Source organism: Halyomorpha halys, unplaced genomic scaffold, assembly GCF_000696795.3.
Source record: "Halyomorpha halys isolate HHAL.00 unplaced genomic scaffold, Hhal_1.1 Scaffold1747.1, whole genome shotgun sequence".
Classification (NCBI taxonomy): Eukaryota; Metazoa; Arthropoda; class Insecta; order Hemiptera; family Pentatomidae; genus Halyomorpha; species Halyomorpha halys.
Genome location: NW_027106593.1, coordinates 194526 through 219984, shown reverse-complemented (window position 1 = coordinate 219984; position 25459 = coordinate 194526). Strand labels below are relative to the sequence as shown.

Genomic DNA, 25459 nt, shown 5'->3' with positions numbered 1-25459 from the left:
ATTTTTAACAAGGAAAGAGGGTAAAAACTGTAACTTTATTTTGAAAGAAGTCTTCAATACTACCAGGACTGTAGTTAATATAATGAAATAATTTAAAAAAAAATTGCAATCAATTATCAAATTCTGTTGAATCCAATCATCTAACCATCTGTTCCCGGATCTTCCCAGAGGTTTTTCCCAAGACAGCCCCAGATAAGACCCTCATCTTAAAGATATCGCGACGACCTTGCAGACGGGACAAGGCTGGCTTAGGTAATTGCGGCGCGCATGCGCAGTCGGCCTGTTGCTGGCAGCCGTTCGGTTCGTTCGCCAGACATGCTCCGGCTAGCGTGCGTACTGTCGCTGATCGGCGCGGGCCTCGCCCTGCGCCTCGTCGTACTCCACACCAACGACATGCACTCGAGGATCGACGAGATAGCCGCCTCTACCGCGGCTTGCCGCCCCCCATCGCCGTGCTATGGAGGATTCGCGAGGGTAGCAGGAGTAGCCAAGTCGATGAAAGATAACAATACCGTGTTCCTGAATGCCGGTGATAACTTCCAAGGGACGCCATACTACTTCGTCTTCAAGTGGAGGATCATAGCGCAGCTCATCGACAAGTTAGGGATCGATGTAATGGTAAGTACATCTTTAAAATTTTCTTTGTTAAAATTGAATGTGATCTCATTTCCAAAGGCATCTGAGATAACCAAACCCATTAAGAAAATAATTTATCAATCTAAAGTTCATTATATAATTTTTTTTTCTACGTTTCCTATTTGTGCATTGAAGTGAACAATAGTAAATCGGGATTGGTATAAATTAATATATTTTAACCCAATTTGAAAAAAGTAAATATAATAAACTAAAAATAAATAAGTACTTTATTGTGACTTAATTTTGCATATATAAAGCAATATTTCATTATCAAACTATAAGGAATTTCGTTTGATTCTGATTTTGTGATAAGTGATTAAAATATTCGCAACAGACATGTGAGCTCTGCTGACTATCCACGTGGTTACAACAAGTACACGTTATCATTGAATCCTGCCTGATATTGGAGTCACTATTTCCACTTATAAATATTTATTAACACCTTTAGTCTCGCTCAAAGTATAAATAAATTTGTACATCTATTGCGTAGGTTACATTAATACAAAAATAAAAATAAAACTCCCAATTGCGTCAAATTTGTCCTCCACTTCCTGAATAAGTGACATTTACACTATTTTAAGAGTTAGAGACGGTGTACTTCTTTTTTATCTATCATACGATGAAGTTTATAGTTGAGCTTGAACAATTGTAGAGAATACTATGATGTCTGCTATTTTTTTCTTCTTCTTAAAGTAAAACAGTTTTATCGTTTTTATTGCTACATTAAAATTTAATGTCATTCAATTTTAGCAAGGTTATAAAAATGTAGCACTAATGCCCTCCCAGTAGAATTCCCACGTGGTTAAAACAATGACAGACCCTCATCATTAACTGAGCTTTTTTACGTTAATGATTTAATCAAGGATTTTTCCTTCTATCACAAACATTAATGTTATAACGAATAATAAAAAAAAACAGTAAATGGATTGCCAATTTTTTTTTGTCTCACATTTCATCTAATTTAATGTTTTAGTGCCAACGCACTATATTAGAACGCTAGATAATTTTCTTAAATAGTTTCATTTCGTAATTTTATTGATAAATGAACCTTATGCAATTTCTGTAATAATAAAATAATAATCAGTATTTTTAACGGTGTAATTTAATGCGTACATTAACTCTTTTTTTATGGGAGATAAAAAGATAATTGTGTTCAGTTACGAAACATTTCAATTTACTTTTTTTTTCAATATTAAAAAAACCGAATGGTGAAAAAGAAATCTTGAGGTGACTTATGTTGTGGATCTTAGATAAGAATGTGATCAGCATACCATAATCTTACTATCTAAAACGCTTTAGCTTACTCCGTGATTGTTATTAAAATTGTTAAGATTGAAGGGTATTAACACAATAAGAGCAATGACTGCAACTGCAAAAATAAAAATTAGTTTTGAGTACAGGGACTTTGTAAATTAATTAAAATTGCATAAAAAAATTGAAACAGGTTAAATTATTTAACCTTAGCGCTTGGTTTTGTATAACCTCTAAGTAAAAAAGTTGTAGGAATTCAAAATAAAAAATTAGATTGTGATAGATAACATCTTCTTCTACCAAACCGTTTCGGCCATCAGCAGTTTTGAATGAAACGAATCGTCTGGTTGGAACTAACTCGGTAAATTTTATACCACTTTTTATAGCTTTCTTCCAGTCGATAAATTTTCCGAAACGAAGTGAAGTTCTTTTTGATAAAATTGATTTGCGTAAAAAATGGACATAACAAATTTTATTCCTAATCGACTAATATGCTTTCATTAAAAATAGTAAAATATCATTAGTTGACCACTTTCCGTTACAGCTATTTAATTAAATTGCAGATGGCAAAAATTATAATAGGACATTAATTAATGTATCTACATTAATTTTTTTCCTGAACTTTATTTTATTTCGTTATTACTGCTTTCAAATTGTTAAATCTTTTGAAATTACACTGTGAAAAAAGTTTCGAAAAATGATATCACCTTTGTATTACATTTTATTTCTTACCCAAAGAAGCTTTATTTTTTAATTATTTGTTTAAAGTTCCTTCCGAACCAGTAATGTTTCATTACAGCATTTTTAATATGATATAATTTATTATTTTTCATAATCATTTATCATAAATATATTATAATATTTATTTTAAATAATTGGTGAGGGGAGAATCTAAAAAACTAAACAAACAACTATCATTATGTCCACACCAAAATATGCAAAAACTAAGCCTTAAGATTCTCAAATAGGAGTGAATTACTAATTAGCATCTTTAGAAGTAGCAAAAAATGAGATCATAAAGATCCTGCTTAAAAAAGATGACTAAATAACAATATGTAATATTTTGTTTATTATTGAAATATCTATGTTAAACTATTTTATATTTTAATTTTTTAAAAGTTTTACTAAAAACAAATCATATATAATGTAAAAAATGAAAATAAAATAAAATTTTTTATTGAAATTGTTGCGTATTTCATGATGAATAATGCAATAAACTAGATCTAAATTTAAATTAAATTAAATTCAACATTAGGCACACATATTGAAGGAGTAGATGTATAAACGACTGAAGCTTTCGAATATTTGAAAACTGGTAATGATTACCGACTAAGAATCAGCAATTTAAAGGAAAAGAAAGTGTGTCCCTATCTGCTATTATTTAACCAGGAAATGCGATGGAATAGTCCCAAAAACTATAGTCGATCAAACAATAGGATTTACATAATTATTAAGGGTTATGTAAATGTTGGACAAGCATAAATAGCATATCGATACCGTGAAGAGAGAAGCTATGAAAAAAGATCTAATCCTTCTTTAATTCTGCCGGGGAACTAAAACGCAATCTTTCTGGTCTTCAGGAGTCGCCGAAGGATTATTGAGGCTGGTTGAGGAATATTATTGGTTAAAGATTGGCTCGGTTTCCGATACAGTGCTGAATTCATTATGATGAAGGGCTATCATACCTTAAAAGGGATTTCCTTCATGATACCTTAAGTTGAGATACATTAAGGATAAGTTTCACTGATTAGTGTTTTCTCCTTTGACCATACTTTCCAAAGGAATTATCAAATTAAATCTATACACTCTTAACTAACTATTTGTTTGAATAAAAGAAAAGTAATATACTATTATTTATAATTATATTTCTTCGTAAAATAAAAAATGACTGAATTGTACTAACATTTTCTAGCATAGATATTTATTATTTTTATGCAATGGTTTATTATTAATTATCATCAATATGTTATAATATTGAATTTTGAATAAATGGGGAGAGGAAAATCTAAAAAAAAATATTACAAAATAAACCAATTCTTTGCGTAAAACTATGCCCTCTGGTCATCAAATAGAAGTGCAATATAAATCAATCACTATTTTATGCTTCTTAGAACGAGCGATAAAAAAAAATCATGTTGATCCTACTTATTAATGTATAACTAAATAGCAATGAAAAATATGCTGTTTATTATTTAAATGTTTATTTATGTTTTATCTCTATTTTCAACTAACAACAAAATAATTTTAAAAAAATTGCGATTTGAAGAATTTCAAATAAAAATTATATGATATTAAAGTACTTTTAATTTTGTTTATCTGGAAAAAATAATTTTTTTTTTCATTGCTAAGAATAGATAAATGTAAAATATTAAAGAATTTCATGAATAAATAAAGGAGAAAAAAGGAAGGATAGGGGTTTCCGATTCAGGAAAAGCTGAGACCTCACGATATTTCTCGATTGTACATTATCTTTAGTTAAACTTTTTTTTTTGGCATAAACAAAAATTATATTCGTTATTCCCAACTTACAAAAATACTAAAATAGGAATTTTTATAGTAACAGAAAAGTAAAAATCTTTTGATAATAATTTTTTTTTAAATGTAAAAATAGAAATAAGTTCAACACATAACTTGGGGACGTGTGTAGGGTAGTAAGTGAAAGCTGTATGATGCACACACCGCATCAGCTTTTTACTTTCAGAAACCTATATATAGTTCCTCTAGCTACTTTAACTTAGTGAATGTACTAAGTAAATAATATATATGATTTAATCTCTGTACCACATTTTGATTTCTATAATTCGAAAAAAATAAAAAAGTACCCCTTAGCCTAGTCTTGTTAATAAACTTTATCGACTCAGGAATAGACCATGTTATCTACCGAATTGTTCTATTAATCTCCTAACACAATTCCTTATCCGCTTAGGATTTTTAAAAACTATCACTAAATCTGGAAAATAAAAACTGCAAACCTTGTAAAAATTTTTTTTACTGATTATACTACCAGTACATTTTAGTGAGAAAATTGGTTATATCACAAAGATTATTTTATTTTTAATTAGACTTAAATTATTCACTTTTTCTTCAGTAATTTGGACATTTTTTCTTCTTTTTTTTACGACTCTACAACCCGATTGCAGGCCTCTTCCGACCGTTCTTTGATTCTTCACGGTCTTGTGCTGCTGCCATCCAGTTCTTGACTCCCGGAATATTTTTAAAATCCCCCCCATGTAATTTCCATGATAACCTAGAATCAAAGATCACCCCAAGGTACCTAATTGAATAGGTTAAATAGGTTAAATTAGAATAACTCCACATGTGACAGGTATATGTTATCCTCAGTATTAATACTCCTTTATAGAGTATCAATTTATTTTATATATATTAAGAAATATTATCCTTATCTATTTCTTTTATTTTAATTTTTATTATTTATACACTGTATATAGTTAAGAGTGTCTTTTACTAAGACTATACCCCCCATAATCAATTGTCAAACAAAACTGTACCATTTATATTAATTATGTAAGGCTCACCAGGCCGATCTGGTATTAAATAAATGAATAACAAAATAATAAACTTGGGTTGGTTAGGTATTGGTTCCCAAAACATACCGTAAGTGTTTGAGGACATCTCCGAATTCGGCAAAAATGCACTGCGGATGATTCAGGCTGAAACTAAAGCCACAACTTGCAGCCCATATTTCCAGATTGTTTAATGTTTTTTGCATTACAGATTGACCAGAATTGACATCGGTAGCTTTGTAATAAAGCAGAACGTCGTCAGCATATAGTGCAACATTGACAGGTTTTTGTATATAGTTTCATGTATCATTAATTGCAATGTTGAACAGTGTTGGGCTTAAAACAGAACCTTGAGGTACACAATTAGGCAAATCAAATTTGTTCGAAAACACTGAACCAGTGCGTATGAAATAAGCAAATAAAAATCTCCCGCCACAATGTCAGACCTTCCCCAATTCGGTCTTCGGTTACCTGGTTCCGTAAGTTTACCTTGTTAGCATTTTCGGTATTTTTCCTTATGGCAATATGCCTCGAGTACCTTAAACGTCTCAGCTTTTTCAAGGTCATTGTTTAGCTTAGGTTTGTTCTTCGTCTTTTCCATTCTTCTCCTAATTTCTCCAAAACATTTGGCGGATACATTTTCCTTTAAAGATCAGGAGCTCTTTTTCAGTAGTCTTGCACATGTCATATTCTTCCTTTCCTAAAATGAACACTATTCCAGTTGTTACTAAAGGCTCTAAGATTATATTTTATTTTTCAATAAAGAAAATCCCTTATCCAACTTTAATAAGCAGATAGTGTTACCATTAACATTTTATGTCCCAAGACATCATAAGTTTGTTCGGAGAGGCCTTAAATTAATCGTGAAATAATCTCAATAATTTTTAAGTATTCCGTTTCTAACCATCCTTGAAGATAATATGTCACAACGTTTGGGAATAAAATGATTTTCTTCTAACAGCTATTTATTTTTATTGGTTTAGATTATTTTAAGTATCTGAAATATTTTTCAAGTCGGTATTAATGGGACTGACAGAACCCACGTTTGAAACAAATGTTTATTAAAGACAAATCTTAGAACGGTGGAACTTTAATGACCGCCTTATCTGTAACTAACTACAGCCTACGACAGCATCTGTTATCTGTTTGCCACAAATAAAATATTCTAACGCAAATAAGGTCGGTCCTTTTACTGAACCCGCAATTCATCCTGTGACACAACACTTCCCGAATGGGAGAGTGTCTCCGTAATTAGGCTCGCCGGAGGTGTTCCCTTTATCAAATAGTTCCAGGGACCACTTTTATGAATTTGTAATTTTGTTTCCTGTACAAACGGAAATAATTTTATTTAGGTACCTTAAAAACTTTTTTTTAACAAGGATATATATTAAAAGATTGGCTTTATTACAAAAAGTTATATATATATTTCGGGGTATGCACGTTGTTTCAGGAGAAAATTACAGTAATTATGAGGGGAGGGGGGAGTTAGTTACAGTAACAGGGTTAGTTAAAAAGTAGTAACTTCTATTACGAAAAATATAGTTCAGTGCCACCAACCTCACTTCCTTATTATTGCAGTTTGTTGTAATTATTTTTTGTGAGTTAAACCAAAAAAATATATTTTTCTCATAAAAATCCAAATTCTATTTGACCGAAGGTTTTGAAAATTTTGTCTCTGTGTTCGAAATCTACGATGAATTTCTGATTAGAAATCAATCAATTAGTAGGTAAGTTTCATAATAGCAAAAAAAGTTTAAAAAATGAGTAATTACCATGAATTTATCGAAAATATTCGTTAAGTACACACGCAAAGAATTTTCGAGCAACGATCCTGGGCATCTCATAAAAGCTGCAGAATTCCATAAGTCTTCCAATGGTATACCAAATTTCGCAAACCTAGTTTAATTTGTAAGAAATATTAAGGTTGAGCTGTTATAAAAAAACTTATGATACGTGCAACAATAAAATTAGTTGTGTAAACCTGGATATATATTATTAATTTGGAATGGTCATTATTTTTTGTTCAACAATACTACGTTTTATTTATTTGTAATTTCTTTATTAAGGTGTAAAACAATACGCTATTGAATATAAATTGGGAAATTAAGTGCTTAATTCTAGAATAACATATCATTTATTGTAATCCAAATATTGTACTAATAACACTGGGTTGACTGTATTCCTGGTAAATAAAGAATGTTGATGGTTATGGTTTAAGAATTTATCCTATCGCATTTTCTGTAAACAACCAAAGTTAAAAATTTGTAAGAGAACTGATGAACGCCCTTTCCACAAAGAGTATTCATCTCCATCAATCTTTGACCAACACTAACGAGAACCCTTCATGTACTAAACCAATTCTTATGGTAGGCATTAACAATGGTAACAATGGTTAGTAGTTTCGGAAGAGAAAATAATTTTCAAGAGAGTTTCACAAGACAATTTCAACTTTCCGGAGTAAACTTGAGTGATATTAATGATATACTGCAAGAACTTTTACCTCGAAGGACTCGCGCGATACTGGAATAATAGTTTTGGAGCTCTTCTATAGATGGGGATACTCTTAACTATACCTAAAAAGTCACATTTTAAAAATTATAAGAACTATATTACCGAAAAAAGATAACGAACCAGAAAGTTCGATCAAACTTAATAGAAACCAATTCAGTTCTGACTTGTTTGTTTCACGGTTACAATTATACATTAGGAATAGAATAATCCCGCTATACATTGAACCAAACAAAAATACAAATATCAATTATTTAGAGTCAGTATAAATAGGGATAATTTCTGAAAACTTAAAGATTCTCACATTAGTGAAAAAATCACTATGCATCTGTGAAAAAAAAAAATTGATGACTCTAGATACTCAAGAAAATGTTTTGAAATCACTGTTGGGGATAAGTGCGTCCTAAAAGTACTTATTGAGTGATATTTCTAATAAAAATTATTTTAATGAAATTTAAAATTATAGTAATCGTCTTAATTTTATGTTCCTAAGGTTAAGACTTATTTTCCATGTCAATATCGTTAACTAATAGCTTTTTAAAATGATTGAAATTCTCGTATCTGTTTAATACATTTTTGTATTATATAGAAGATTTGAAAAAGGTTTTAAATTAAGTTGTAAAAAGGTATTTTATGTTATATATAAAATAAATATATCAGTTAAAGATTCTCAAGTAACTCATATCAGTCTACGTTTCACCAATTTCAAGTATCTTCATGACAAAAAATGTAAGGTCTAAAATAAGACATACGATTTTCCAGATTTATCTTTTTCTAAAGCTAATAATTTATACTTTCCGAGGTTTTATATTAATTTGAAGCATATGATTTATACTTTCTCTGTTTTTTTTAAGCCACTAATATGCGCTTCTTCAGGTCTTGTCTTTTAATTGTTTAATACTGTGATATTAGCAGTTTAGAAAAAAAATAACCAAATAGAGATAGCATATCATTATAAGACAAATTCGTGGAATGCTGGGATCTCTGTTCTGCATTTATGTGATTTTATCTTTTTCTGTCGTATTATCCCTGAATTGGCGAACCGTTTTCTAGTTAATTGTTTACTTCTATTGGAGAGATTCAGGAATTATTTTTGAGATCTTATCTATGCTATGATAGCGATACTTTTTTTCAGTTTTTTAGTTTTTCGCTGTCTTAATACTAGGAAGATTATACCAACGACTGGTTCATTTTCTGCATTATTGATGACTGCACAGTTTAGAAAATTTGGACATTTTTAAAATTCATTATAATACAGAATTTTAAAATTCTGAATTATAATGGATAGAATTATTTAAGATTTATTACGAACGTGATTTTCGTCAAGTAATTGAGGCATTTTGTTTGATTCACTCGTGTTAATGAGGTTTTCATTAAATAAAACAAAATGCATTTATTAAAATTTTAGATTTAATTTTGTCTTGTTTTGTTTTTTGCCTTAACCTGACTGGACTATTTTTGTTTTCCAGAACTGCGTTCTTTGCGGTTTACATTCTTTTTTCCTGCCTTCTATCTAGTTTTTACCAACTACATTGCAAAAATAATTGTAACTTCACATTAGAGAGGAAGGAATTTCAGTAGATATTTATTGCCAAACAGGCTCCAAACAACAATTAACCAAAATGCTCTTGACTTAGACGAATGCAAATCAATTAGAACTGGCATTGTTGAATGGAATTGAAACAGATGTTGATTAACAAATGATGTGCCTAATCGGCAATCTCATTTCTTACGTCACTAGGAAGAAATCAATTAAATATTGAAAAAGATTGCAGCCACCCCCTGTTCATCAACAAGCAAGACGTTATCAGAACTTTAATCGTCTTCGACAAAGTATCTCATTTATCATAGTTATCAAACTTTCTTTTGTTATTGACGTCAATGTTTTATTAGCATTTGCTATGTCTTAATGCTGTTTTCACCTATTGTTGGGTAAAGTTTGATGTTTTCTAATGATTAGCTTGGATATTATCGGTTCGGATGTGACTTGCGTTACTTTAAAAAAAAAAGTACAATCAACAATTCCTAAAGGCGAGGATTCAGATATTTATATATTCCTAATTAATAAAACTGAACAATTTATTCAGTCGTGAATGACTTTTTTTAAAATTTTCAAATGAAAAACACCAGAGTGGTTGTGAAACCTCAGCTGTAAAAATTAATATTTATAGTATCATATATATGATAGGGGGAGCGCGTTAGCACTGGGGTAAGGTGAGTTGCTACTAACTCCAAGAACCCAAGTTCGAATCCGGTTGGGCAGAAGATTGTTTCCTGTTACACTGTAGCCGTGAGTCAACTCCTGTGGATTCTGGAGCCCTCCTGGGGTCCACCCAGCCTCCTAAATTGGGTAAAAATCTGGCGGTCATGCATGATTCTTACCAAATTACTTCCTTACACAACCGCTGGTTTAGTAACAGTACATCTTTACAAAGTTTTGAACCCCTGACTCTTCATAGGTTGTAGTGGTACAGATTTTAATTTTTTAAAATTTTAATATCGTTTATTGGATGACCATTAGAAAAAACCTTTACAAGAGAGAAGAAATACTTTATTCATTCATGCTGCCCAAATACATAGGGTTTCTACATTACACAGCATACTGATCAATCAGTTACTGTACAAATATAAGTTACATATTTTTATATGATATAATATAAAATTGGTTGTGCAGAGAATCAGCCTGTTCTACCACTTTCCTACAAAACAGTGAAATCACTTATGAGCGCTTATTATAAGGACGGGACAAGTGCTAGACACAAAGTTCAAGCGGAAGGAAAGAAGTGGGAGAGCCTACTGGATAAGGAAAAAAGAATCCCAGGCAATCTTAGCAGAGCTGAGAGAGTGGTTTTCGGCTAGTGACAGGACATGATCTGCTCCAAAAACACCTCCATCGAATTGGCATCGTAGATTCCCCGAAATGTCCTCTATGCAACATGGGGGACATGGATGGGGACCATCTTTTGGCGTGTGTTGGTCTGGTGGATGTTGAGCGAGATACGGCCGAACTAAGAGGACGAATAAAATTGTATTGGGCTGCGAGAAGGAAAATGGCGTAATAGCCCACTTCCTGCGGCGTAGGGGAAAAAAAAATGATATAATATAATAGAAAGATAACATTTCTTTTTCCACAGTTTTCTTTTACAATTAATACCAGTCTACGAACTGAATACAAGTTTTTCGATTTATTCCTTTTTTTTCATTCCCTTCTATTTCATAACCCCTATTTCATTTGATCAACAAATTCTCCTATATAATAAATATTAAAATATTTAAAATAATAAAGTAATAACTAAAACAACAAATAAGATAATAATATTTCCTCTATCGTTCCAAAGTATACTACGTACAATTATCACAAAGTCAGCACTTTTTTTTTTTTAAATAGATACCTTCATCAGTTCATTTTTATTTTGTTTACACTATTTCAATGTTACTTTTTGTGTGATTATTTAATATCTGATGCAAAAATAATTGTTTTATTTCATTGAAAATAAACAAACTGTACCTCATAGCATTTAAATGAAAACTCGAAATATTTCATCTGAAAACCTGGTGACCTGAATCCAAGCTATCTTTGACGTCTTGGAAAGGGACAGGCCAGATTGATCGTGTCGGTCTATTGTTACAAGCAACTGCTTTATCAAAGGCTATCATTGTGGAGCAATTGGAGTGCACTTGGTGACTTCGCATATACTCCAAGGTGGCTAATACACAATAAAATTGATGTAATGATCTTGGGCTGCGTGTTATTAGAATATATTAATATATTAGTTTCGATATATTAATTGTTCCTCACAAAAAAGTTTAGGTTCGGATTTAAACCTGAAATACTCAACTCGCCTTAATAATGATCCCGTGTTTATAATTTATAAGCAATACTTCGATAACGTTTATTTTTCTTACCGTTATTAATAGCGTTTTGACCTATAATTACGGCATATTGATGTTATGAATCATCTGCTGCACTTACCCACTCTAAAGATAATATGTTTAAGTAATGCGATACGGTGTAAGGTGACTGTGGTGACCCCATCAATGCATCCGCTTCGCGATCATACGGTTTCAAGTTTCTCAGACAGACCAGTGCTGTGTATTTATGTTCAGGTGTCTAGTGTCAATAGCATCAAAAGCACTTTAGAATATATTTAAAAAAAAAAATAGTCAAACCTCTCTTCGATAGAAGTTAGATTCGCCGTCGACACTAAAGAAATGTTCTACAAAATGATACATAAAAATATTATCTCATTTAGGAAACCTGCATTTAATTTAACTAATTTACTATTTACTACTTTTACTTTATACTTTGATAAGTTTAAAAACCAATATATTAATTTATATAAGTGTATCGGGTGAAATAATGCTCAAGCCGACTTCCTTCTATAATCTTTTATTACCAGATTGGGATAAGAATGAAAATTCTAAAACAGTATAGGTCAATAATATACGAAAATCAGAAACAGTTGAGATCACTTTACTACAGCCAAAAACCAAACACAATTGAACAGCTGGCGAGAGGTTTCCACTAGACACTAAAAGGAATTTAAAATAATAAAATATTTATGGATATAATAATCATAAAATGGCAGACCTGCTTAAATAGCCGTAATCATTGCTATGATGCCGAGATGATGAGTGCCTTTGAAGAGAAAAGGTTTAAGTAATTTCCTAGATAGAAAAATTTAACTATCTGCAGTGTTATGGAATAAAAAAAACAAAAACATAATTGCTGTTTAACCAATTTATTGTGTTTTTGACCATGATTCAGGCTCTATAACTGAAAAATAAAACTGAAAAAAGTTTAAAGATTATTACATTATTTTATGAGTTTGATTTTTAACAGGTTATTACTGATAACCAGGATGTTTTGTATCATTTAATAATGTGATCAACCAACCAGCTTATTACTCCATGCGTTGTCGTTTTATCTATTAGAGTTAAGCCATAAGTAACTTCGGTTTTTTTTTTATGAGATATTTCTTTTGCTCTCATGAAATAACCAAATTATATTAATTTATTATGTATTTACTATTACCTATAATCTTCTCTCATCTCCCTGGCAATTTATTAATTCCTTCCTTGTAAAGTGTGGTTGGTTTGACTGGAAGAAGTCTTCGACAGCCTGCCTGATTTGTTCTTCAGAATTGAAGGTTCTTCCATTCATAAACTCTCCATTTCAGAGTTAGAATAACAATTTAATGTAACGTGTATCACACAAAACAATTGACAAAAGACTAAATGAAGCCTTGCCTATATAGTGAAAGCAAAAACTTATAATGGTAACTCATACGAACAATTGATTCTTCTTGGCTGCTTCGGAAGTTACTTATGACGACCTAATAATTATCCCTGATAAGTTTTCCAAGTTTTTGTACTAAAACGAAATTGAATAAAAAATAATTATCATGCCTTGAATTTTTTCTCAGCGATATAATCAACCATTAAACTGAAGACGCTTTCTATCAAGTCGGTAGTTTTCATTTAGATATTCCTTTCATTTTTCTTGGTTATATTTGGATTATAATCAGTTAATTAAAAACACTTTTTCTTATCCACTTCACGTGGCGCACAGTAATAAAATAAAAACTTAAACACCCATGCATATGCGATCGTTTCTAAATGGATATATACAATAAATATAAATTTAATTTCGTGTAGTACAATGTTTAATAAGTAGTGAATGCTTGATGATTTTTTAGCTGATTAGTTTGGAGGAAACTCGATAAATATGCAATAACAATGAAAGCCAAATGTGGAGAATGCGGTTCACAAACAAGGAAATAAAAGAGCAGACCTCGAAGACAGGGGCTGTAGTTACTTGTTGCCCGCGGCTACCTGTTGATCTCTGTCGGATTTAATGTATACTCTACTAATCTCACTATTTGTCTGTGGTCATCATCTTTGTAATCTCTGTCCATTTTTAGTTTTATCATTTTTCATGTTTTTATATATTAATTTTATAGTTATGTTATAAAAATTATAATTATAAAATTAAACGAAACTGTAATTTTTTTTGTAGAATTTATTTGAATACTCGAGTTTTATTCATTCAATGACTCTGCCTGCTGAGTATAAATAAATAAATCAATAAATAAATATAGTATGTATGAGCAAGGATAGGGTCTTCAACGAATTAAACTTTATTAGTTATCGTATGAACAGTTATTTATTTAGAGGCAATTGTAACTCAAATAAAAAAAAACAGATTCGCTACTTAGGACTCCATCTTGACAAGAGACTTACTTGGAATCCACACACAAGACTGAAACGACAAGAAACTGCTCGTAGATTCCGATTGCTACAACACTTACTTGACAAACGCTCTAAACTTCCCATTCACTACAAAAAATTAGTATAAACTACAATAATCAGACCAATTTGGACATATGGAATAGAGCTCTGGGGCTCCACCAAACCATCAAATTCTTCCCGCATCCAATCGTTACAATCCAAAACAGATATGCGTCTTTTCATTCCAAACTCCTTAACCATCCCAACCCATAAATTCTTAATCTTTCATCCTTAACAATCCCTGATAATCCTCCGAGGCGTCTGAAAAGATGATGGCCACGGGACCTTCTAATTTAAATTAATGTTTGAAGTACCACCAATCGGTGGTTCCTTACCAAGATTATCAAGTGTATATGAAACATACAACATATTAACCTATTGTATTATTTTGTACAGTTGTAAATTACATTAAATAAATAATAAAAAACACTTATTCTAAGTTTTTTTTCGGTCAAAGGATCCATTTATTCTTGAATTGATAATTTATAAATATAGTTACCTGCATGTAATTTCATACACAGTAGAACATAGTGTATTGTTTGTAGCCGACGGAGTCTGTGCGTTGCCTTAACATGGTTGCGTTACTGCAGCAGCGCCGGTTTGGAATCCAGCCTGGGAGGATTGACTTTTATTTTCTGACGTCCACGGAATAAAAACTGTACGCTCCCATCATGATTAGAATAGTTTGGTCACCAATAGATAACTCCACCCGTATTGGTTTTATTACTAGCTATTAATGATAATATTTTTTTTTTATCTGATTTTAAGTATGTGAACGAATTATTTATATTTAAACTGAATGAATCTCTTAAGCATATTGACCTTAAATATTGTGTATGATTACTTGTCAATAAATAACAGTTTATCTCTGAAAAATAAATCTAGCCACAAATGGTTCGGCGGATAGGGTTTAAACTATCTTCTCATTCAAACACTGTAACAACTATAATTGATTCTAAAATTTAATCGCAGATTGATATTTCCCCAGCCGATTGTGATTCGAAAAATACATTCAAGGACATATTAATGATATTTATATTAAGCAATTATAAAAATTACAGAAATTATTAGCAAATGATATCACCTCTTAAATTATAGTTTATTTTTTACAGTTTGGTTGTAGCGCTTATGACAGCTAATTACATACTATCAAACATTTTAAAAATCACTTAGAAACAACCATCTTGTTTATATTTTCAAAGATCTCAATAGAGACTTGAACACGTTTTACTGCAATCTTCACATTACATAGGTCGATAGAACAGTGTCATTAACATATTTGTTGGAGTTAACAACATTTTAAAGCATTACTTGATTAGTTAATAATAATAAATATAAAATCGTTGAAAATATTTCATTTAAAAGATAAACGTGATTCTACTCATTTTTTTTTTACTCAGATTAATGTCTCAAATCAAAATATGTCATAGCGTGACATGAAAAGCGAAACATTGACCAACATTATGTAACATTGATGGTGATATAAAATCGAATTCTGAGCTAGCAATCAGATATGATAATTACATATGACTGATAAAAGAAAAAGAAAATTTCATAAGTTTTTTGGCCCTGTTATTACATTGAAGCCTTATACAATCATAGAGTGGAAATGTCTATATTCATTTTTCGGGGCCACCGTGAAATACAGAATTGAACCCATAACATTCTGTATCAGATCCTTCTATGATCCACATCCAAACTTGTTCGGCTGTCACGTCCTTGATTAGTTACATATTAAAATTCATATAAAACCTTATACTGTATGGTTAGAGGTTTAAAGTGATCTAGAGATGTTCTTGAGAGTTAAATCACCTAATTTACTCTTCTGTGTCATATAATTACGAAATTATCAACAATTACTAGGGAAATCAATTAGTTATTTACTAATGATTTTACAATTCTATCAGTTTTGAAGAGTAGCATTTAAAAGACGTATGCAGGTTAGCAAAAAATTTCATCTTTGCAAATGTTACCAGGTCACTTTTACGTCCAACCTAACCAACCATTTGCTCACTACCTGGAATTTCAAATTTTTCAATGGTTACTTTACCTTTTAATAACAAATTTTAATAAATGAAAATATTTTAAATAAATTTACTTTTTTTGAGTAGTTTTGTGAACATTGAATATCACCAAGTACATCTAAAATTTTAGTTTTCATTTCTGGTTCCGTAAAAGTACACATAAAAAACAAATCGGGCTTGAGGAATAAAAAAAAATCCACATTTTTTAAAAATATTTTTAGGGAATATTCACGGCCAATTCGAAGAAAATTGAACATAGCTTTTAGTCTGTGCCTGCGAAACAAAAAACATTTTCGAAGACTAAACCACAAAGACTATCGAAACGGCCGCTATTTTGGAACGGTATAAATAAATAGAATTCCCTATACATACGTCGGTTTTCCTGATTTCTAGTTGCAAATTTGAAGAAAATTATAGAACATGTTTTGGATAATTATACTATTAAAAAAAAGTTTAATGGTAAAATTTATGTATCTACAATGTTAAAAAAAAACTGATGAGGATTTATACTATAATTGTAAATGCTTATAATTTATTTCGCTGATGAAATTTCAATACTTATTATCCATGAATATTTCTACTTCATTTTATGATTATTTCATCATTGAAAGGAATATCTTAGGGTCGTCTGTAGCTCAAATGGTTAGGCCTAGGTCCCACAAAATGAAAAACTTGACTCCCTCACTATGGTTAGAATTGATAAGTCACCTGTAGATAATAAGGCAAACTTAACCTTTGCTGTGGAATGCCTTAAAAAAATACAGAAGTGGAATTGTCGGGGAAATGTAAAATAGTCAATGGGAAAAATCTAGGTCCTGTGTTTTCCACTTTTCGAAAATTACTTACGTCACAGCGATTTTCCCCAATATATTTTGTTCGATAGGATGAAATATTCATGGGAAATCACACCACTGATTTTTTACGAATATTATTTGTATTACATTAATATTAACTATTCACCTTCAAACTAATTTATTATATGTGAAAATAACGAAATGAAATGATTAGAAACAATGGGTCCTTCAGAGATAAATCTTTTGAACAATCAAATTTTCGCATCTTGAAAGAGGCCCTGAAAAAAAAAATACACAATAGGAATGATAGTTCTGAAGCACATTAACTTTCTCAGATCCACTGGTTAATTGCATCAGAATTTTAGAGGACTCGCTACTGAAAAATCTTTATTGTTTCTAGATACGCCGATATCGGATGTCCTTCAGACAACGTCGGTTTTAACCTTTTTGTTTTTCTGGCAGTTAATGTAAATACTGTATGGGAAGAAGAGAAGGCCACAGAAATTTTGGAACAATAGTGCTGTAATGACTCCATCCTGAACCGCGATGACAAAATGGTAGTTAATTTTCGTGTAATTTTCGCATTCCGTTCACCGTACAGAAGCTTGCCGCCGCTAACATATACTTGCCAAGAGTTGTAGCGTTTAGTGGAAGGCACCCGACTACTAAACTAAGTTTCATTATTTTTTATAGATATCACGAACACTGCACTAGTATGGTTAAGAAGATATTTATAAAAATTTACAACTGTATTTACATATAAACACATTAAGTAAATTTGATGTAATATAAAAATGAAGTGATACAGACATGTAGAGAGACTACCCATTGGTAGCACTCTAATCATATTTTACACTAGAAGGTCTCGAGGCCATCTTCTTTTCAAGGGCCTCGGAGGATTGTCAGGAATAGAACAAGAAGCAAGGTTAGAAACTAGCGGGTTTTGATGGTTAGGAAGTTAGTAATGGGAGAATTGATATATTGTTCGGGCTAGACCGGTTACAAATGGAACATTAAGCTGTTTATTGATGATTTTATTTGTGACACAGTAGGGAGCACTGAGGGTTTAACGAATTATTTTGGATTGTAAGGTTTGGATACGAGCGGAATTCGATGGTTTAGTGGAGCTCCAAAGCTCAACTCCGTATGTCCAGATAGGCCTTAGAATAGTCATGTAAATCAGTCTTTTGTAATGAATTGGAAGTTTAGACTTTTTTGTCTAGTAACTGCTGTAGTAGTCGAAATCGACGTGCAGTTTCCTGTCTTTTTTGTCTTGTATGAGGACTTATAAGAAATAAAATAGAGTTATTTGGTTGGTAGTTTTTTATTTTAATTAAATTATTTTTTAACGTTTTTAGTTTTTCAAATATTGGGATTTTACATTTGAACCGATTATTATTGGGATTTTGAGGAATGTGCATCTGATAAGCGATACTTTGGATAAAGAATCGTATCCCCAAGTATACCCCAACGTCTCCAATAATACCTACTATGGTAGTGATCTTGAAGCTATACAAAGTGAGATACAAAATATAATGCCTAAAACATTATTAGGACTTCTGATGGCTTTATTTACAAAAAAAACGTCAATTATGCGTGTTAAAACAAAACTTCCTTTATTTCTTTGAAAGTGTTAGGTGAATATATAACTTCCTAGGTGAATATATAGATCTTCTCCACCAATTTAATATGTAGTAAAAAAGAAATTAAGTGGTATTTACTTTAATATTTAACATCGAAATGTTAGATATCTACAAATATTCTTATTCAATATTTTAAACCTTAGCAATAATTTTTTTATGGATAAATACGTTCCTTAAATATTTAATTTCCATTAAGTTGCTAAGATTGGCTTTAAAACCTTATGATTGTTACTAATCATCATAAGATAGTGAAATCAACTGTCCCTGACTACATTATTTCAACATCAAGCCTACCTTACACGACCAATATTATTGAACGTGGTATATGAACGTATCGCTCTTACGTGTTAGTGTTATTGCTACAATATATCCAATGTCTTCGAAATATTGACGATATTAACCGTATACGTACAAGTAAAACCGTGAATATGTTGTAATGCACAAAGCAGTTGAATCGCTAGACCACCACTGGCAGTCCCCTCCCCCTTAAGGAGATTACGAAATATAATAAACATTTTTTTTCAGTATTTTAAGCTCAAATATTTTAAAACATTCATGGTATATTACTAAGTATCTTGAGGCATCAGATTTAAAAATCGGTTCTGCAGTTCACTCAAAGCATCGCCCATGCAATGAGTAGGCTATGTGAAAACCTTAAACACAATTAACCTCCCTAGAAGGCTTCGCTGCAGGGATTTACATTTTTAATACATACAATTTAAAAATTTTAAATTACTTAGCTAAAGTATTTACAAAAATAAATACATAAAAAATAGCAGTAGTGGAGAATAACTTTATAGAAGAAATCTCTGAATTTTAGTTTAAATTTCCAAATCCATTTCCTTCATGAAAGGATTGTATGAATTGCCCTAAGCTAATATAGAATAAACCAATAGCATTAAAAAACTTATTTTATTAAATAATAAGATCTCTTCAAAAAGAACATTCTCTGAAACTTGTCAGGTATAAGGAAATAAACCTTACATTTGACCAGGTTTATATATTTTCAGTTTAGTCGCATAAAAGCCTTCTTTAAAGATTAAAGACCGATTTATTGTTATCTTGATTGCTAGAACTAATCAGGTTAGGCCAGAAAGAATCTTTATGTAGTGAAAAATTCTTTTGTTCAATATCGCAGTTTTGTTTTTTACAGTTTTAAAAAAATCGACCCTTCATTTGTGTGTACACCAACTTTTCTTTTCTCTGAAAATTATTGAATTTGGAGTAGAACCTTTTGAACGTTTGTACTGCTATTTACCTCATTTTTACAGGAAATTTTCATAACCGCACTAATTGAGTTTAGGAATTTTTTCTTAGGTTGTCATGACCCTAGAGTGGTATAACAAAATAATTAACTTATCTATTTAATCTTTAAATGTAAAGTTCCTGTGTGTAAATAAATCTAATGAGTCAGTCATAAATCTCAATAAATCATGTTTAATTAGGGACACTTACATGAATCTGTAATTTATGACTTGATAAGAATAAATTTCTAATACTTCATGATTCAATAGTTCGTGGGAGCCTATTATAGAAAATATTTCATATAAAAAAAATGTTTTTACAATATTTTATAATTTTGTACTAGTGCTATAAAGTCAGGAAAAATTAAACTATCGTCTCTGGAATTGGTTATAAAGGTACTGGCTATGAACCGTATTCTACTGAATTTGAATTACATAAGCTTAGATCCTATAATTATGTACAATACATATGATTAGTGCATGTTTATGAAACAGGCAAAAAGTATAATATTTTTTCTTTTTCGATTTTCATCAAAATTATGAGAAAAAAAAATTTTGGGATTCCAAATCCATATCTCAGTTCGGTTTTTGCAAAAACATTTTAGTTTCCTTCGAAAAATTGCTGATTCGAAAACTTTTAGATATTTTTAGCAAACGTAATTACTTTAACAGTTTGGTATTAAATCATTTTCCGCCTTTTTTTTTTCCGAACCGGAGATATAAAACAAACTTTTTACATCTACCAACTTACTGATTTTTTTCCGGGACTTCTGGGTAGGAGAATCCCTTATCTAGACACGATTCTAAAATTTGAGTCCTAGATTTACTTAACAAAAGTTTCATTAAAAGTGGTCGTACATAAATGGGATCCTTTTGAATCCGGGATGATACAACGGCCTTGGTATCTCATGGAGTGTGTGCACAGTAACAATTAATTTTCATTAATCATATTTATTGTTAATTGGCTATTTGAAACTATCAAGGTTGACCTCAAGACCTGCTCTGCTAATAATCCCTATCTGCTAATGAACCCTGTTATTCTCCATATCTCTAAGATCGTTAGTAAGGTGATATAAGGTAGTTTTTTGTCTTGTCTATTTTGTGGTACAATGAAAATAATATTGAATTATATAACGTAATAATATTCATAAAGAATTCATTTTTAATATATTTTTTTTTATAACCGTTCTTTCGATTTATACTCGAAACTGTCCAACTAGAACTTATCAAATAATTTTTTGATAATTAATTTGTGACCTCAAAACAATCGCATCAATGATAAGTAGATAAACATGAATATTACAATTTAACTAAATGTAATAAATAGTATTTACATTAAACATTTTATGAAACTAGTGGTAGGGGAATTCGCTTTTAGTGAAGCAATTTTATTTAATTAGTTTTTTTCGGGCTTGTTGCTGTTCTTTTGAGTAATTTTTCTTTAGCAATTTTTCAAACTATCTTTTATTTGAATTGAATAATTTTAGCAATTTATTCAATATGAAAATTTTTTTAGCGCACTCCATTTTTTATGAAAATGATGAAATAAGGAAATCATCATCAGAATATGAATCAGGATGTCACTAACTTCATAAGTCAGAGAATGGATGAATGATGAGATATCACTGAGGGAACATTAGATGGTGTGCAACTTGGGCATTGATTTTTTAATTAACAGATTAGCAAAGCCATTTTAAGCCGTATATCAGATAGCTTAATAATATTATCAGATAATATAAACTTTAAACTAGACACACTGAACTTATTATAAAAAATATTAAATCTTTTTTGTTTTTTCAAGACTATAAATCCTTTTATTAGACGAATTAACTTTTTTTCAGACATATGAAACGTTTTAACTGATTACATTTTTTAAAAGACAAATTTACACTTTTTTAATCAAAATATACCTTTTTCCCATCCAAATCAAACTAATGTTTGATATGACCATAGAAAATGTTTAATATGTCTGTTAATTAAAAATTTCGTCAATTTTTAAATAATCTAGAAAATGAAAATTATATTCAATATGCATAATATAATGGACATAATATAATATAAGTATAAGCTAATAGAGAAATATTATATTATATATTATAATATATAGAATATATTAAAAAATGATAATTGAGTGGCAGCTCTCATTTATCAATATTTTTAATGCAATGAAAATGGTTATAGAAATTTTCATAAAAAATATTTTAAAGTTCATTAATAATAAAAATCGTTAAACTTATACATTTTTTTTTTTATAATATCGTTAATAATTCCTAATTATGAGAACAATTATATTTTGTGAACCGATCATTCGATAACTTTTCATCGAAGTTTTATATATTCATAAACCAATATATCGCTATAATCACAATGAGTAAATGGTTTCAGATAAGTTACGGAAGTACGCCTTTACCTACATAATTTAGCTAAAATTTAATTACAAAAGCCAACCGCATTTAGTTTTTAAAAATAAAATGTGTGCTTCCTAAATGACTTTCTGATTTTCGTCTCAACTACATAATTTTGTAAAATTAAATTTTTTAAGCAATTATTGTAAGTTTACGCCATTAGCGATTTTTTTTGGCTTAAATCAATAAATGATGTTTATAAGAGAATGTGTAGAACTTCATTTTCTACATAGCCTAAGTAAAAAACATGTTTGCAGTAACAGTGGCCCAATATTTGTACTAGGGTGCTCTACGCTGTATTGCTATCCATCGGTTAAATGACCCTCCAACCTACTTCACACTTGTGAAGAACACTTGTCGGCAATGGTTTTGTATTACTCAATGGTTATTTAATTTATGTTTTGGTTTTCATGGTACTATTTATTTTAGGGGGTTTTCTTAATAACTAGTTAATCTATCAACATTGCTGCGTTGATTTTTATTTATTGGTATGATTGTTTGAAATTTTCAAAGGGCCATTATCACCTAGCTATAAATTAAAAAAAAAATTTGAACTAATAAGAATGGCAGAATATTATTAATTTTAAAACACCATGAAAATTAATTTGATAACAAATTTTAGTTAAAAGTTTAAGTTTCTGATACAATATAAAACTCTACTCCCTACAGTTTACGAATTTCCACTCAGATGCATATAAAAAAAGATATTGTTCAAAATTCCTACTCTTTAGTAAATCAATGAAGAACTTATTCCACTCCTAAAAAAATTTTAAAAGTTTTATTTAATCACAGTAAATTTCATTAACTGCCAAAGATTCTTTTGCACGTGGAGTTGAGTCTCGTAGTCGTGTGATTGTAGAACCGCTGACATTTTCTTTATTATCAAGGGATGGGTAAAACCAGGAACCTCTTCTACTCTGAAATTATTTGGAAGTAAGATAGCATTCTTGAAAATAAGTGGTTTTAATGCTAAACAATGATCTCAAAATAGTCAAGAATCTTAACAAGATGGAAAAACCCATAGATCTGTAACTAACATGTCGCAGCTTAAGACAAGTGGCATAACTCATATTGCTGTGAGTTTTTTAATTTGCTATAGGACATACGATTCCTTATGAAAATACTAATAAAAATTATGAAAATACTACTTTTATATTATATAACAGGAATAAGCGACGTTTATGATAAGCTACCATAATTTTAATTTATGATATAAATGTAATTACAGAATAAGGAGAATATTGCCATACAATGTTAGTTAGATCTTGTATTATAATGATGTTACTTTGTACATATTTAACACCGTTATTAGAAAAGCAATGCTGCTAAAAACAAGAAAATAAAAAATAAACATCCTGCGAAATTAAATTTTCGTCACTAACTGGAGGTACGGTTTTCATAATGAAAATCAGAAGAATTATACATTCTGCAGTGGCAAATAAATGGTTAGATCTTCACTGTTTTTTCACTCCTTACAAATATCTTATTTAAAACTACGAAATAAAATAAACCGGTATCCTATCCATATTTTTTGAAAACATAAGGACAATGGAATTGGCAGTCTCGTTGATATTGAATTTCTCAAAGCACTGTGTAAGATATACATTTTTTTTTTTTATGTCTGTGCTCCATTTTAACTCTTTCAAAAAAACTACCTATGGGATTCTTGAATTCAAATTATGTTCTTGTCTGGTGTTAGAGATACGGCAGCGCTATGACAATTGTCTTTGAAATTTTGCCCAATCTTCAACAGCCCAAATAAACATTTTATTTTGTGCTTTCACTGAATAGCTTCTATTAAAACTCGTAGTTAGAATATACTTTCATCAAATACAAGTTTTAAATCTATACTTGTATTTAATAAAATTTCACCTATTCTTACATTTAAAATTAAGTAACCTGTCAGCAAAGGTGACAGATAACGCAACATAAAAATATGAATGGCAGTTGCTAAAAAAGTGAAAGGTTATATTTTGATTTCAGGTTGTTGCACCTACCTGCGAAAGTCAGCTTTTAACCTTTTGTTTTTTTTTGTAAATAATTGATTAATTTCCATTAATCTTTCTCTCACGCTAGGAAATAAACAATTCTTAAACATTATAAAATAAAAAAAAAGAGGAATTAATGTATAAATAAGAAACTTTTTTTTAAATAAATAATCTAACACAATAATTATCAGTGGAAAGCTTCTTATGTTATTCTATGCTAATAAATACATCTATCTTCAGTGTAACACTCAAATAGGGAAATGACATAGTAATATGCTTAACTGTAGTTTTTTCCTCTTAAATTTAATACCCACTCATTTATCCTGACGCTGTGTCACTCCTTTCAAAAAAAAAAAAAACTTGCACGCAGAACTGATCAAAAGCGAGAATATAAATTATTTGCTTATTTGTGCAAATATAGCGAAGAAAAAATACTCTCTAGTTAATTTTCCAATTGCCACAAATAATATTTGTGATTAAAAAAATTAAACTAACTTTTAATCCTTAAAACATTATGATAATTAAATTTTTAATCTTGTATACAGCATTTCATATATTCAAAATTTTCGAAAATTGTTTTATTTTTTCATACAAATTCTTCTAAATTACCTCAGCACTTTGATATTTTACCTTATTTCTATAATATGTAAAGCATTTTTGGAATTATAACTAAACCGAAGTGAAGAAGCATCACACAGATTGCAACATATAACATATGTAAGTGAAATTATGGAGATGTCAATACGCCTATAATGATGATGGCATTTAATCTGTTTTTGACGGTTGCCAATGGACTAGTGGTAGCAGTTATGATATTATTATTGCATACTAAATCAAACAAAGTTTTATTACTATTCAATTCCAAATAATCGAACTCATTTACCGAAACTGTTGATAGTTAGACAAGATATTAACTCATTCAATATTATTCCAAACGCTTAATGTTATTAGGCTGCGTTAACCGATGATTTGGTGTATTTACAATCCTATTACCATAAATCTGGCAGGAGCAGATGATGTGGATATGTTGCAGGAGCTGAATGATGATGGCTAGGTAATTAGGTTGCCACCGGCTAACCGGTTGGTAATTGGTCTCTGGCCTCTTCCTTGTATCATAACTGGCCCCTGACCCTCCGTAGTTATTAACTTAT

General features: G+C 30.3%; 1 protein-coding gene across 1 annotated transcript in view; it reads left to right on the top strand.

The window, feature by feature from the left end:
- Nucleotides 1–252: 252 nt before the first annotated feature.
- The window catches only part of LOC106690500 (snake venom 5'-nucleotidase), a 56530-nt gene continuing 31323 nt past the window's right edge, over nt 253–25459 (top strand). The window contains exon 1 of the mRNA XM_014435936.3: nt 253–618. Coding sequence (XP_014291422.1) covers nt 268–618 — 351 coding nt within the window. The 5' untranslated portion in view covers nt 253–267. The remainder of the gene's footprint in view (nt 619–25459) is intronic.